General features: G+C 47.6%; 1 protein-coding gene across 2 annotated transcripts in view; it reads right to left on the reverse strand.

Moving 5' to 3' along the window:
• Positions 1-869: 869 nt before the first annotated feature.
• LOC119382452 (chitin deacetylase 1) overlaps positions 870-13,610 on the reverse strand; it is an 80,619-nt gene continuing 67,878 nt past the window's right edge. Inside the window, exons 2-4 of one of the 2 annotated variants that reach the window (XM_037650159.2) lie at positions 10,901-11,116; positions 6,911-7,247; positions 870-3,785 (exon numbers count right to left, since the gene is read on the reverse strand). In XM_037650159.2, the coding sequence (XP_037506087.1) occupies positions 2,885-3,785; positions 6,911-7,247; positions 10,901-11,116 (1,454 nt within the window). In that variant the 3' untranslated portion in view covers positions 870-2,884. The remainder of the gene's footprint in view (positions 3,786-6,910; positions 7,248-10,900; positions 11,117-13,610) is intronic. The other variant, XM_037650161.2, reaches the window with a different exon arrangement.

The raw sequence follows: 13,610 nt of genomic DNA on the forward strand, positions 1-13,610 counted from the left end.
GGATTGTTCAGTTGTCTGAATGTATTATAAGTGCAACTTGCTTCTGCAATGTACTCCAGAATACGAAATTACCGGCTACAGGGTGCTTCCAGGTGCAAAATCACTTGCTCCAAAGTTCTGTGAAATGGAAATTGTCGCTGCTCCAGAAAATCGCTAAATCATAAGTGCTCGGTAGCAGCTCTGAGCTATTTCACAGGGGTTTGTTTATTTCCGCTTCTTTCACTTTTCGGTCACTTTTCGCGTTTGATTAATAATATCTGGGGTTTTACGTACCGAAACCACGATATGATTATGAGGCACGCCGTAGTGGAGGTCTCCGGAAATTTCGACCATCTGGTGTTCTTTAACGAGCACTGACATCGCGCAGTACACGGGCCTCTAGCATTTCAGCTCCAAACAAATGCCCTTGGCTTGAAGACACATCAACACCCCAGCACATCACATATACGAATGCCAGAGGCGCGCAGCGAACGCCTTCTCGCTGCTAATCACGGACTCACTCGCAAACTGGTCGTGAGAGGCGCGATTCCCTGAACTGGACTTGGGAAGCCAGCTGGCAACCCTCGATCAGGACCGGCGAGCCGCCGGGCCTGGTCGGAATAGGGGCTCCACCCGTATGCACGACTCGCCATGTATTCATTATTAAACTTGTTGTTCGCCTCCATCGCAATGCGACTGCCGACGCGACCGGGGTCGAACCCTCGGCCTTCGGGTAAGCAGCCGAGCACCGCGACTACTGTACCACCGCGGTGTCCCCCCCCCCCCCCGCCCTTTTTTTTTCTCTGTGCGCTACACTTCTTTTAGACGACTGAAATAGTTCACATGCCGCAGTTTGCAGTGGAGATTCAGAGACAGTAATGTTCCAAACGTAAATACAAAAAAATTTATTCGTATGACAAGAGCGATGTATACAAATGAAGCTCGTTGCGCCATAAGAAGTTATGGCGATGTTTCATGTATTTAGGAATAACCCTGCTATTCGTTTATGAAAAAGTATATCTATATATATGTAAGGGATGCAGTAATCCAGAAACCTGAGAAAAAAATCTCATTGAACAAGATTGAACAAGTGCGAACTATAAGAAAACAGCATTTCTCGCGAATAAACGAACACTGGCTGTAAGAAGACAGTATTGCGTAAACCGGGAAGGCATCAAAAGTTTTATGAATGAAATCGTTATCAGGGAGTTGCACGCAGCTAGCGCGTAAACCAATGCGAAGTCGTTTTGTAGTTTCGCGCTGCTCTCGAGTGGACATTATTATTATTACAAATTATGTGTTGTATTGGGACCTTTAGAAATGTTTGCATGGCGGTCGCTATGGATGGGGCGCTGTTAAGCGATGTGTATAGCCCAGCGGCGACTTGATACGCACAAGGAATGGGTCAGTTTCATTGAAACTTTGTGGACAGCTCGTTTCAAACGGTATAACATGTGAGCAGAAGGTTTTACACAGCACTGACGCACGCATAAAAGTAATGCTTCAATGGATAGTGAGCGTAATGAAAAAACGAAAACTATGCGCGTGGACATGAGCGAAGTGTGCACACATTCTCAAACATGATAAGTTATGATTATGGTTCTGCAAAACAGAATACACAAACAACAACGAAATGTATACGCAGTGAGGGAAAGAGGGCACGGCGCATTCCTTGGTCTCGGATCTCGAAGTTCTAGCAAAGTCGTCACGGTCATTGTCTAACTTGTACCGCTGCCAATGAAAATTCTGATGCGGTTGCAGGACCGAGACTTGAAACTACACATTGAACGCGTGATACGGCTGCTTGTCGGCACTCGAATGTGGCATTTGTGTGCTAAACTTCTGGCTTCTTCACTTTCAAATGCAAATTCCGCATTTGAAAAAAAAAAACTTTATTTTTGTGACGCCAAGGTATGCATGCCCTCGGAGATTCTACAACGAATTGTTAGTAGTGAACGTAACTCTCGCTGTTTGAAAAGGCACGAGTAGCTCGAGTGAGTATTGTGCCGTGCGGAGTAACAAAAATGGGGCCTGTCACTTAATGAAGGAGTTCACACGTTGCGCTCCTTCAAGTAATGCTAAGTTCTGCGCGAGCGGTTGTTACTTCAACGGCTGGCATTCTTCTTGCCATGTTTTCCCCCACTTAAGCTCCAGTGCTGGGAAATGAAGAGAAAAGCTGCGGTTGATTCTTTCTGGCATCGTTACAAATAATGGGCTTACCTTTTCTTCATTTGCGCGTGTTTATGGTATGCGGTGGAGAGCATTTGCTGGGAGTCGCAATTTTATGTGTTTTTGTTGCACCGCGGACACGCTTCCACTCTCATCTCAAGATGAGATGATAGTGGAAGCGTGTTCGGGTCTGAGTTAATTTTGATCGTAGCCCTAACACACTGCGTATTTCACGATGCTTAGTTTCTCACGTGCTCACAACAGATCAGCTACTTGTCCTTTTCAGTGCGACTGTTATTAGCAAAACATTAGTCATCACTTCGCGCGCAGCGATATGATGTTAACTGTTTTTCTGATAAATTACTCCCAGCTGTCCATTTATGTACAACCCGACATCAAACATCCGTCCATTACCGCACGTGTCCGGTCGAGGCGCACTTTGGCTTTCTGTCGGGGGCACAAGCTGGTCAGGCTGTAATGATGTTTTGAATAGATCTGACAAAATGCAATGCCCGATTTTTCTCAAGTTTAAGATGTAGTGAAGCTCCTATCAGCAACCCACAGCTGTCACAATTTGTGAGGTCACTAACTGTCGGAATTTTCGCTAGCCTTTGTCTACTCTGGCATTTTACAGCACTGCTCTTGGTGAGAGAAAAACTAGCCTGCCTCGAGTTCAATGTCCCTTCGATCAGTTGTCACACACGTCCTCGGAGGTGGCGCGCATGAGACGAGACCACTAGACAGCAGCGCTGGTGACATTGTAGTCTTCATCGCTGCCGGAGCCTTCGGCAGCCGACTGTTGGTTCTGCTCGGCCACTTGATCCATGATCATCTTGCCGACCTGCTGGCCACCGTAGTTGCCGATCCACGGGTAGCGCGCTGGGCACGCCGAGCACGTTTCCATGTAACGCAGGTCACCGTACGAGTGTTCGTCCGCGAAGGGCAGCGCGCACGTGGTTGGCAGGTTACAGGCAGGCTCACGCTTGGGGCAAGCCCACGCCTCGAAGTCGCGCAGCTCGGCGACGCGTCGTGGCGAGCGCATCCACAGCAGCGCCTGTTGCATGGTGACGAACCAGGCGTTGTCATAGTTGTTCAGTATGTGGTCCACGAACCGGTGCAGCGCCTTGGTCTTAACCTTGTCGGTGAACCAGTTGACGTGGAAGTACAGTCCCAACGGCGCCCGGTTGGTGCGGTAGTGGCGCAGGAAGTTCTCGAGCAGGAACTCGAACACGGTGTCTTCGTCGTCAGGGAAGACGCACTGGTCGGCGAGCACGCACTGACCGCCACTGCCGTCCTCACTGTACAGCGTGTTCAGCGGTATCTCCCACACGCCCGGGTAAGAGTGTGTAGGACAACCCTTGTTTACGCAATGGTGCGGGATGCGGTAGTCGAGCGTATACGGCCACAGTGGGGTCTTGCTGGGCGGCGCGGCGAACGACGAGTCGTAGGCGAAGGCGAAGTCGTAGATCATGTTGAGCATGGCGTTGCCGCCTGGTTTCAAGTAGGGAGCGCGCATGCCGAGAACGTTCTCCTTGGAGATGTTCCCGAAGCGGGACAGGATCTCGCGCATGCCCACCATCTCTTCGGTCCAGTTCTCGTACTTGGCCTTAGACCACCAGCTCTCAGGACCACGGTGCCTGCACAGTGATTAATGCACGCCTGTTTACCACCCAAAAACAGCACAGTGCACCTCGTCTTAACGATCAAGGTTGCTGTAAATTACTGGAAACAGGGACCAGATGGATGGCACTCCATGGGTGCGCTTACGTGCAAGAGTTGTGTGTACCTCCTCTACATAACCCTCACCTTTCTCGAGTGCGCAGCATACAGTACGTAGTACACAGGGCTGACCAGGGCTGGGCAGATATACCTTGAAACTGTATCGCCATACGATTCAACATGTTCGGGCGACAAGTATTTGAGATAACTCGTTAATGCATTTAGCATGACTTGACGAATCCATAATTTCCATCTAGCGGTCGTGCCATAATACTAGCGAACACATGCTACACAGACTGACACTATGCGACAGTACGCCTGAGTTCAGTGCTTTGCGGCGTATTTCGCTTTGTTTTTGACAGCGGGCGTCATGTAATTGCTCTCGAAACGCCCACTGTTACGCTTGTATTGTCTTGCAAATGCAGCGGGGGAAAAAATGGCACCGGATTTCCCTCAAGGGAACGCCTGAGTTAAGGGGTGAAGGGCAGGGAAATGAGGTCAATATTGGCGAATAGTTAACTGCCACTAGCCAACATTTCTAGTGATGGGGAGTAATATACGGTAGGCTGCAGGCAGCATACATATAGTGTACATCGTGTTGTGCAATGGTCGTCGCTCTTGTTGGTTCGCTATTTCGACAAGATGCGGCTCTTGCGCGAAGCAGTGATTGTTGTCCCACCATTTCAAGAGAGAATGCTATCCCCTTCGTAATGAATATATTCGATTTAAAACGACAGAAAGTTCAGCTAGTTCGTCAGGATTTATCGTAAAAGACGGCGCCGACTACCAGTTATTCACTTGATAGCTGGCAATTGTGTAGTCTTGTTCTCTTGTGTCTGTGTTTGCACACCTCATTTTCTTTTATGGTGTATATATTCGTTTATTCATGCAACAAGCTACTCACGTTCGCTATTGCTGACAGTATACTTCTTACGCTCGGTTCGCGTGCATATGCGTCGAATACTTAAGTCCTCTTCGGTGCTATACATGTTGCTAGAAATCTTATATTAAAGTTCGTGTTAATTTCAAGGGCTCGTTTTCTTTTGTTATACACAATATTAATGAGCACTAACAGACAATAATCCCAAGGAAAGTATAGGGGATGTTTTTACTAGTAAATGTAAGGTAAATGTGAAGAAAGAAAAGTGGACGAAAAGATAGCTCGCCGCGGGCAGGGACCGAACCTGCGACCTTCGAATAACGCGTCCGATGCTCTACCAACTGAGCTACCGCGGCTTTTTTTTTTTATTTATTGACTGAGCTACCGCGGCGGCCATCCCCCCGTCCACTTTATAGGGTATATATGTACATTTAAACGTGGGAGCGTCAGTCAGCGCCGCCAGTAGCCATGACGGCGAGTGTGGAACACTCTTTTTTTTGCCTGTTGGCGTCACGTAGCACGTGAACTTATTACGAGCTGGCAGCTGACCAATAATCCCTCGCATACTACCTGAAAGCATCAAGTCTGCCAGAACGAGACCCTCGCTATGAATGAAGGAAAGACGTGTTAATTTCAAGGGCTCGTTTTCTTTTGTTATACATTCATTGTTATACCACTTTTCTTTCTTCACATTTAGCTTACATTTACTAGTAAAAACATCCCCTATACTTTCCTTGGCATTATTGTCTGTTAGTGCTCATTAATATTGTGTATAACAAAAGAAAACGAGCCCTTGAAATTAACACTTCTTTCCTTCAATCATAGCGATGGTCTCGTTCCGGCAGACTTGATGCTTTCAGGTAGTATGCGAGGGATTATTGGTCAGCTGCCAGCTCGCAATAAGTTCACGTGCTACGTGACGCCAACAGGCAAAAAAAAAGAGTGTTCCACACTCGCCGTCATGGCTACTGGCGGCGCTGACTGACGCTCCCACGTTTAAATGTACATATATACCCTATAAAGTTGACGGGGGGATGGCCGCCGCGGTAGCTCAGTTGGTAGAGCATCGGACGCGTTATGCGAAGGTCGCAGGTTCGGTCCCTGCCCGCGGCGAGCTATCTTTTCGTCCACTTTTCTTTCTTCACATTTACCTTACATTTACTAGTAAAAACATCCCCTATACTTTCCTTGGCATTATTGTCTGTTAGTGCTCATTAATATTGTATATTAAAGTTCGCAACAATAACTTGGGATTCGGCGGCTTGGAACTGTCGCTACTTGGAATACGTCGTTTGCAATTTCTTTCTCTAAATTCCAGGTTGGAATTCTTTTCCACAAATCTTGGCCTGCCAAGTTGGGGTGTGGCCCTTACACGAGTCGCATCGACTATACTTTCGTTCGACAGGTTTTATGTCCTACTTTACATCACTATAATTTATTTTCTAGCTGGGAAAATTGTGTTTTTGACGATGACCGAAAAATTGGGTCTGAAGAAATTTCGGTATGAAATGCTTCGCAATAACAACTTCGCGGCAATGACAAACCGCAAGATACAAGCTGGGCGCAGACGCAGTGGTGCCATTTTTCACAGCTCACTGAACGCAGCGGGCGCCGGTTCGGGTTCCGGTCGCACCTTGCCGCGATTTCGCTGGACTCGGCACCTATTGAGCGGATAACTCGTGTGTGAGCGGGGCACAACGCGCGGTGCACGGCTTTTCTCAAACGCAGGCCGCCGAGCTCGGCATTTTCTCACTTCGCGACGATTGCGACCGCCTCGCGCTGCTATGGTTTTCGTGAACCCGTTGCAGCTCTTCTCGCTTCCCTAGTGAGACTGACGAACGCAAAAGTGGACTTGATTTACCCTGATTCCTCGAAATAACATTCCCAGCTGTGGATATAATTTCGTGGTTCTATTTTTCGACAGTGATAAGAGGTGCAGAACGAGCAGTGGACTACGATAAATTAAGGGATATTTCATTGTCACATATCTACTTGCGCAGCGAACTTCTGAGTTAAAGAAATATCTGCAGATGCTCTCAAAAAACGTCGCAGTGTAGTCCGATAGGTCAAGCATCTTGTTATTGATAAATGTAAGGAAACGTTAATAGCATTTGTAACCATTCTGTTACATCATCAGGCCAAACAGGCAACCCTGGGACTCACGTGACGCTCAGCGATCCCAACTCGTGTCCGTCGGCGAACATCCTCTGCGCGTAGAAGTAGCTGGTGTATTCGTGCGAGATAAAGAAGGTGGCTCGTATGGGGCATCCGTTCGGGTTCTTGCGGTGCTCCTTGTTCAGCAGGGACCGGTGGTGCGGGAAGTTCATGTTGTTCAGGGCGCCGTCGAAGGACATGAGCACCATCTGGGGCACGTCCTTGGGCTCCAGGCCTCCCGGGATCAGCGTCCCGTCGGCGCTGCAGTAGCACTCCGGCAGCTGGCACAGGGTCGGGTCGCACTTGGGAGCCGTGTCCGGATCGGGCTTCGGCCGCTCCGTCGTCGCTATTGGGAGAGAAATCCATCGGTCAGGTCACTGAAAACCCGGCCACGCAATCGAAACGTTCGGCGGCATTGCGTAAGAAAAAAGAAATAAATAATTACGCGCTATCCTCAGCGTGCTTGAGTAGCGTTGTACCAGGGTTCAAACTTTTGTAATAATTCGTTTCGTTGTCCCATCTCATTGTCCTGCACGTCGTTGGCACGAACTCCGCCTTTATCATCGTGATCGGCGAAACAGGTTACAAGAGAGAGATAGAAAAGAGGCATGTAGGTCAAGCAGAACATTCGGTTTGCTATTCTACACTAGGGGGACGGGGAAAGCTGAAGAAAGAAGGAAAGAAGAGCGGATGTAAGAACAGGTGCGCGAAAACAAAGAAGCAAAAACTTGGAGGACGCTTCATGCTTGAACTTCGCCTTCAAGAGTAGAACGCGATAGCGTAATCGGGCCCCGTGCGCATCGCCTTCTCAATTGCTAGCCTAGCTTTGGTTCTCGGTGCATGCCTCAACCGTGCCGTAATGAAACGAACGACTGTGCGCGTAACATTGGCAGTTTCAAACTATCCTAGAATGCCTACTGCAAGTACAGTTGTTAAGTGCCCACTACGCCATAATTCTCCCTTTTGCGAATCAGCGAAGGGCCCACTACGCGTCCGTAAGGCAACACACGAAACTACGCAGCTGCTCACTTTGTTGATGCTTTTGCAGCTTGATGATTAAATATGTCTGAGCGCTTTGTAATGGCTGGGCTTTTAAAACACCCACTCGTTGAGCAATTCACATGTTTTGACGCCATGCGCGATTCTACGCTTCTGCCACGCAATTTTACATGCGTTAAGCAGACTCCTTTCACTACATGACATTCATATGGTGTTTTTTTAACGCAGTTTCAAGAAATAGCGTGGATCTGTGGTAGAACACCTGCTTGCCACTTTTCACTCGAACCTAAGATCTTTATTATTTATTTTATTTACATCTTTGTCGTTTTTTCGGTCACGGACAAGATGATTTTTCGCTCACAACCAACGACGCCGACACCGACGCCGACGCCGGAATTTCTGCGAAACGAGCTCTTGAACGCTAAAGCTATCGCGCTAAGAAAGAAGGTGTGGAGCGAGAGTACTATAGCCCCGTGCGCATAGGCCACTGCCACGCAAAAACTTCAGTAAGGCCCTAATAGACTTCGGTGCGACGACAGTTCGGGTCGACATTCTAGTACTGACTGTTCCGACAGGGGCCTGTCGTCAAGGCGGGCCAAAACAGCCACAAGCGGCAGACTGTGCGCGCTGTCTCGAGGTTACAAGGAGAATAATAATAGTTACTGGGGTTTTATACGTTACAAAATTACGCTATGATTACGAGAGACGCCGTCGTGGGGGGACCCCAGATTAATTCCGACCGCCTGGGTTTCTTTAACGTGCTCCTAAATCTAAGCTCACGGGTGTTCTTTTCATTTCGACTCCATCAAAATGCGACCGCCGTGGTCGGGGGCCGAACTCGCGCCCTCGAGCTAGCCGCGCGACCCCGGCGGGTGACAAAAAAAGGAGAATGAAAAATGAAATCACTTGTTGCGAAGTACTCGAGGTCGCGCACATTGCCGCTTGGACATGGTCGCGAGTACGTGAATAATTTTCTAAGGCATTTTTTTTTAACGCATGAATAACTTTTTTTAAAGCACAGTGTTAAAGGGCGTATTACGAAGCGAACGTACAAATAAACATCTTAAAGGGGCCCTGCAGCACTTTTCCAAGTAGCCGTGGAACGTCTTCACTAAAAGAGCTTATTGCCTCGCGAATAGGCCGCCGCAAAAATTTTTAGAATCCGTCCAGTACGAGCGGAGTTACAAAGGTTTGTCGCACAAGGTAATTGCTTTCTCTCTTCTCTCGTCCCGCCGAAAGCGCTGGAACCTGAGCAGGGAGGCGTGGCACAGGGGAGGAGCGTACGTCACGTGCGCCTCGTTACTTTGAGCACATTTTTTTTCTTCGAACGCACGACTTACAGTGCGATCGCGCGCGGGCACGTGGCGGCCTCCCGCGGCGGCCACAGTAACTACCGAGCCCGTCATGCTCAAATCAGCCAGTGGCGTGGAAATGGGTCAACGGTTATGGTGCTCGACTGCTGACCCGAAGATCGCCGCGGGATCGAATCCCAGCCGCGGCGGCCCCCGTGTACTTTGATTTAGGTGCAAGGAACACCAGATGGTCAAAGCTTCAGGAGCCCTCTACGGCGTCCCTCATAATCACATCGTGGTTTTGGGACGTAAAACTACAACAGTTATTACGACTCGCGCGTCTCCTATACTGCGCTGCTGCTCACGCGAACTGCGCAAATACGAAGTGGATGAAGTACACTCGCGGCTGGCACGCTCACATCCTTTTTTTTTTTTTGGAGCATATTTCTCGGACCACGACCTTGACACATAGACATATTCGCCTTGAAAAAATCAACACGGAAGCGCTTACGTAATTTTCAGGGAGCTGCCATAAGTGCCTTCTGGTTCGACGTCATGGGTGACCTTCCACGATACAACGAGGAGCAACCATTTCGGTGCAGGAAACCATTGCAGATACAGTTAAAACTCCATCTAATGAAACTCGATTTTACAAATTTCCCGATCTAACGATGGCATTTCCATTGCCCGGCAAATACCCATAGGCTTTTGTTGTCGTGAACTGGAATTATCGAAGCTATCGTAGCACTAAACCCGATTTAACCAAGTTTTTCAGGAAATAAATGAGTAAGAAATGCAGTGATTTCTTTCTAATTTTGACACAGATGGGTTTTTCCTCGGGCGTGCGCTGTAACGCTGTCGCGTTAAAACACCTGGCCGCCCTAGTCACGACGTTAGCTTTATTTTAACGAGGTCTGCACGCCGCCCCCATGCACAGAACAACGACCTTAGTCGGTAGCACTTTTGTGTACCAAATGGTGCTAGGGGCGGTGGTTGTTTGTGGTCCCTGTAAATGCTCCCACAGGAACACGGTAGTTGTTTTCGTTATTTAATGGTTTATTATGCAACTGATGGTGCAGGTCTCCTTGCAACTTTCTTGCTCTGCCTGCTCGCACAATCACTGTATTCGTTCTCCCAGTCTCTGCATATCGGCAACTTGTCACAGCTTCACGTGACAGCCTATCTCACACGTATCACCCGAACATAGCAAGCTCCATGTCTGGGCTGCCTTTGCGAACTTTTCATATGCGCAGGCTTGTGTTAGTGGCAAATAAAATGCCGCGGTAACTTTCGGGTGTCGCTACGTCACAATTTTAAATTTGGAAGGACCGAAAAATACCTTACTCAATTTTTAAGGACTTCCGGTTTTAACGAAGCAATTCCAGCGTGTTCATCACTTCGTTAAATCGAGTTTCAACTGTATAGCCCTGTCAGTCGTCTTATTAAGAGTTGTGGCGTTTTATGAGACAACGCCAAGCAAAAAGCGTGGAGGTCAGGGGAATTGCCAGGCATAGATCAGGGGCATGGGTGACGTAGAGAAGGTAACCTCTTGAGAGAGAACGATAACTAATAAAGGCCAAAATGTTATTATAGCCACAATAACATCATCATGAGAAAAGTGGTGTGAATAGGCTGACAACGGACTCTGCAACGGCAATCTTCAGTATGTAGATAGAAGACGTAAATAGGATGTATATCGGGCACTCACTGCTCTCAACGGGTCCGCAGGTGAGCTCCTTGTTCTTGAAGGTGCAGAATTTCTTGACGTCGTCGAAGTAGAGCGAGGGCGGACATGTCTGGCTGAAGGGTGTGCCGCCCGAGCAGATGTAGAAGCGGCGGCAGGTCTCCGGGTCGGCGAACAGCCCATCGGGGAACGGGCACTCGAAGTCCTCGGACTGCGAGGCACGTCGCTCGCGTCCAGCTCCTGCAAAGAAGATGAGACACCGTCAGAAAGCTTGTTTCAATCACCCCGTTCCTCTTGTCGTCCGAGGAACCAGCAGGCCACGTGCATCCGGTTTTATATTTCGTACAAATTGACTGCAGTAGAGGATCTAAACCTGAGCTGGATTCACAAATTTCGCAACTACAGACAGCAGAAAATGTTGCCATGTTTCGGAATATGACAGTTGGCCACTGCTGTAATTGGTGAAGTCATCAGGAAAATGCAGGTAACTAGGATGAGCCCAATTTGCTACCCTGCATTGGGGAAGGGGAAATGAAAGATCAGAAGGAGGTCACACTTTGCCCCTACACACGCGCACAAACAAGCGTTCATCGTCCAGTTCTTCAAAAGCAGTCATAGGCTGGTGCGCTTCAAGAATCACGCTGCTCCAACACAAAGGAGGACGCACGAAACGAACAAACAAGTATACACAGGATGAGTGCGAACTAACTGTCAGAGTTGTGACTTATTTATGTGTTAGCAACGCGCTCCTTTCGCAATAGCGGCCGCTGCAGTGAGCGAAGTTACCTTCGTGCTCTCTTAGACGCAATATTAATGAGAACTAACAGACAATAACGTCAAGGAGAGTATAAGGGGTGTTATCTGTCATATAAATGTGAAGAAAGTAAAGTGGATGAAAAGATAACTTGCCGCCGGCAGGGACTGTGACGTCAACAGGCGGAAAAAAGAGTGTCCCACACTCGCCGCCATGGCAGCGATTGGCGCCGCCATAACACTCCTATAGGTTTAAATGCACACACACATATATATATATACATATATATATATATATATATATATATATATATATATATATATATATATATATATATATATATATATATATATATATATATATATATATATATATATATATATATATATATCTTCACATTTATATTCTAGTTACTACAGATAACACCCCCTATACTTTTCTTGGCGTTTTTGCCTGTTAGCTCTCATTAATATTGTGTCTAACAAAGCAAAACGAGCCCTTAAGAAACATCTCTTTTCCTTCGTGCTCTCTGTAACTTCAACGCAAACTTGCAGTGAGAACACAAGCCGTATAGAAACCACCACCCATCACAAGATAAGCGCGCGCGCACGAGCGACCACTCCCTGTGGACGCGCGCGCCCGACGCAACGCTCAGGGCGACGACCTTTAAAGCGTGCCCATAGACTTAATATACCGACTCTAGAGGAAAAGCTCCCCGTAGGGCCCATGCGTTGAAATCTATAACCGCATGGGTTCCACCGTGATGGAACAAAACGAACGTTGCCAGACGCTGAGACGCTTGCTATATTTGACGGTAGTAATCGGTTTTAATCTACCAACCTAAGCCAGCTACACGCTGTTGGCGGTATGTCAGGGAACATGAGCTGTGTTTTGAACTTTTGATGCGTGAAGCCGTGTGTTAATGTAGCGTTGTCTGTGCACTGGCCCGATTGATAACAGTTAAAATTTCCACTTGTTTGTGCATGGTTTTTACAGGCACGCCCTCAATAATGCATAACGAATAAAGTTTCTCCGTTCGCTGGCTCAAGGGTCACTCGAAAGATTCGCAGCTCGAAGCAAAGTGCGTAGGCCGTGGTCGCGCGGTGCTTCGACTTGCAATTACGAGACACCTGTATCCACGTTATTTTTCAGCTCATCGCTGCAGTACTTTAGAACAAAGAGCCATAAAGCAGAGAAATGTCAATTGCAGCATGCAGCGGCGAATGTGAGTGAGACGTCACCAGAAAGCTTCAATCAAAGCTAATGATACACGGCACACGAATTTTATCGCCGTTAAAAAGACTAAAAAAAAAAAACTTCGGTTGCGCCTAGTTGGTACATAACTTTCAGCGCTAGTCTCATCTCTTTGCCGTCCGTCCTGGTTTGCACTGAAGTTTTCATCTTGAAAGATTCACATGAAGTCGAGTGGCACGGGGCGACAGAAAACGCACACAACGGGACACTATTATAACTACGAGATACACGACGTAAACTACGTTTCAGGGGCTTTAACATGGCGCGCAAACCGGTGCAATCGGCCGCGAGCGCACTCTCGAGCGTTGATGTTGATATGGTGGTGCCATCTAGTAAACTGGCCTGCAAACGCTCCTTTCCGCGCACAGTAAATTGCATAAATAGCCGTTGTATTCTTTCGTAAAAGTATTCAAAATAAACATAGAACAATATCCGCGCGTTTTTAATTGTGCAAATGCTTCTTAAGGATTGATATGGCGAGTATTGCAGCTTGTTCTTTTTGTTGTTGTTGTTTTGTGCATTTAGCTCGTTATTTAGCTCGCTTTCGTTATTTTGTATACTCTCGTCTTGCAATGTATAAACGTACTTAGCTTTGATGCATGTGTCTGTTCCCCTATGTAATACTCCTTCGGGGGCCTTTAGGGGTATTATATAATAAATAAAATAAAAAAAATATTGTGAGCGTTCTATAACGCTAATTTTAGCTCATCTTTATAAACTAATGTT

Source organism: Rhipicephalus sanguineus, chromosome 2 (assembly GCF_013339695.2).
Source record: "Rhipicephalus sanguineus isolate Rsan-2018 chromosome 2, BIME_Rsan_1.4, whole genome shotgun sequence".
Taxonomy (NCBI): domain Eukaryota; kingdom Metazoa; phylum Arthropoda; class Arachnida; order Ixodida; family Ixodidae; genus Rhipicephalus; species Rhipicephalus sanguineus.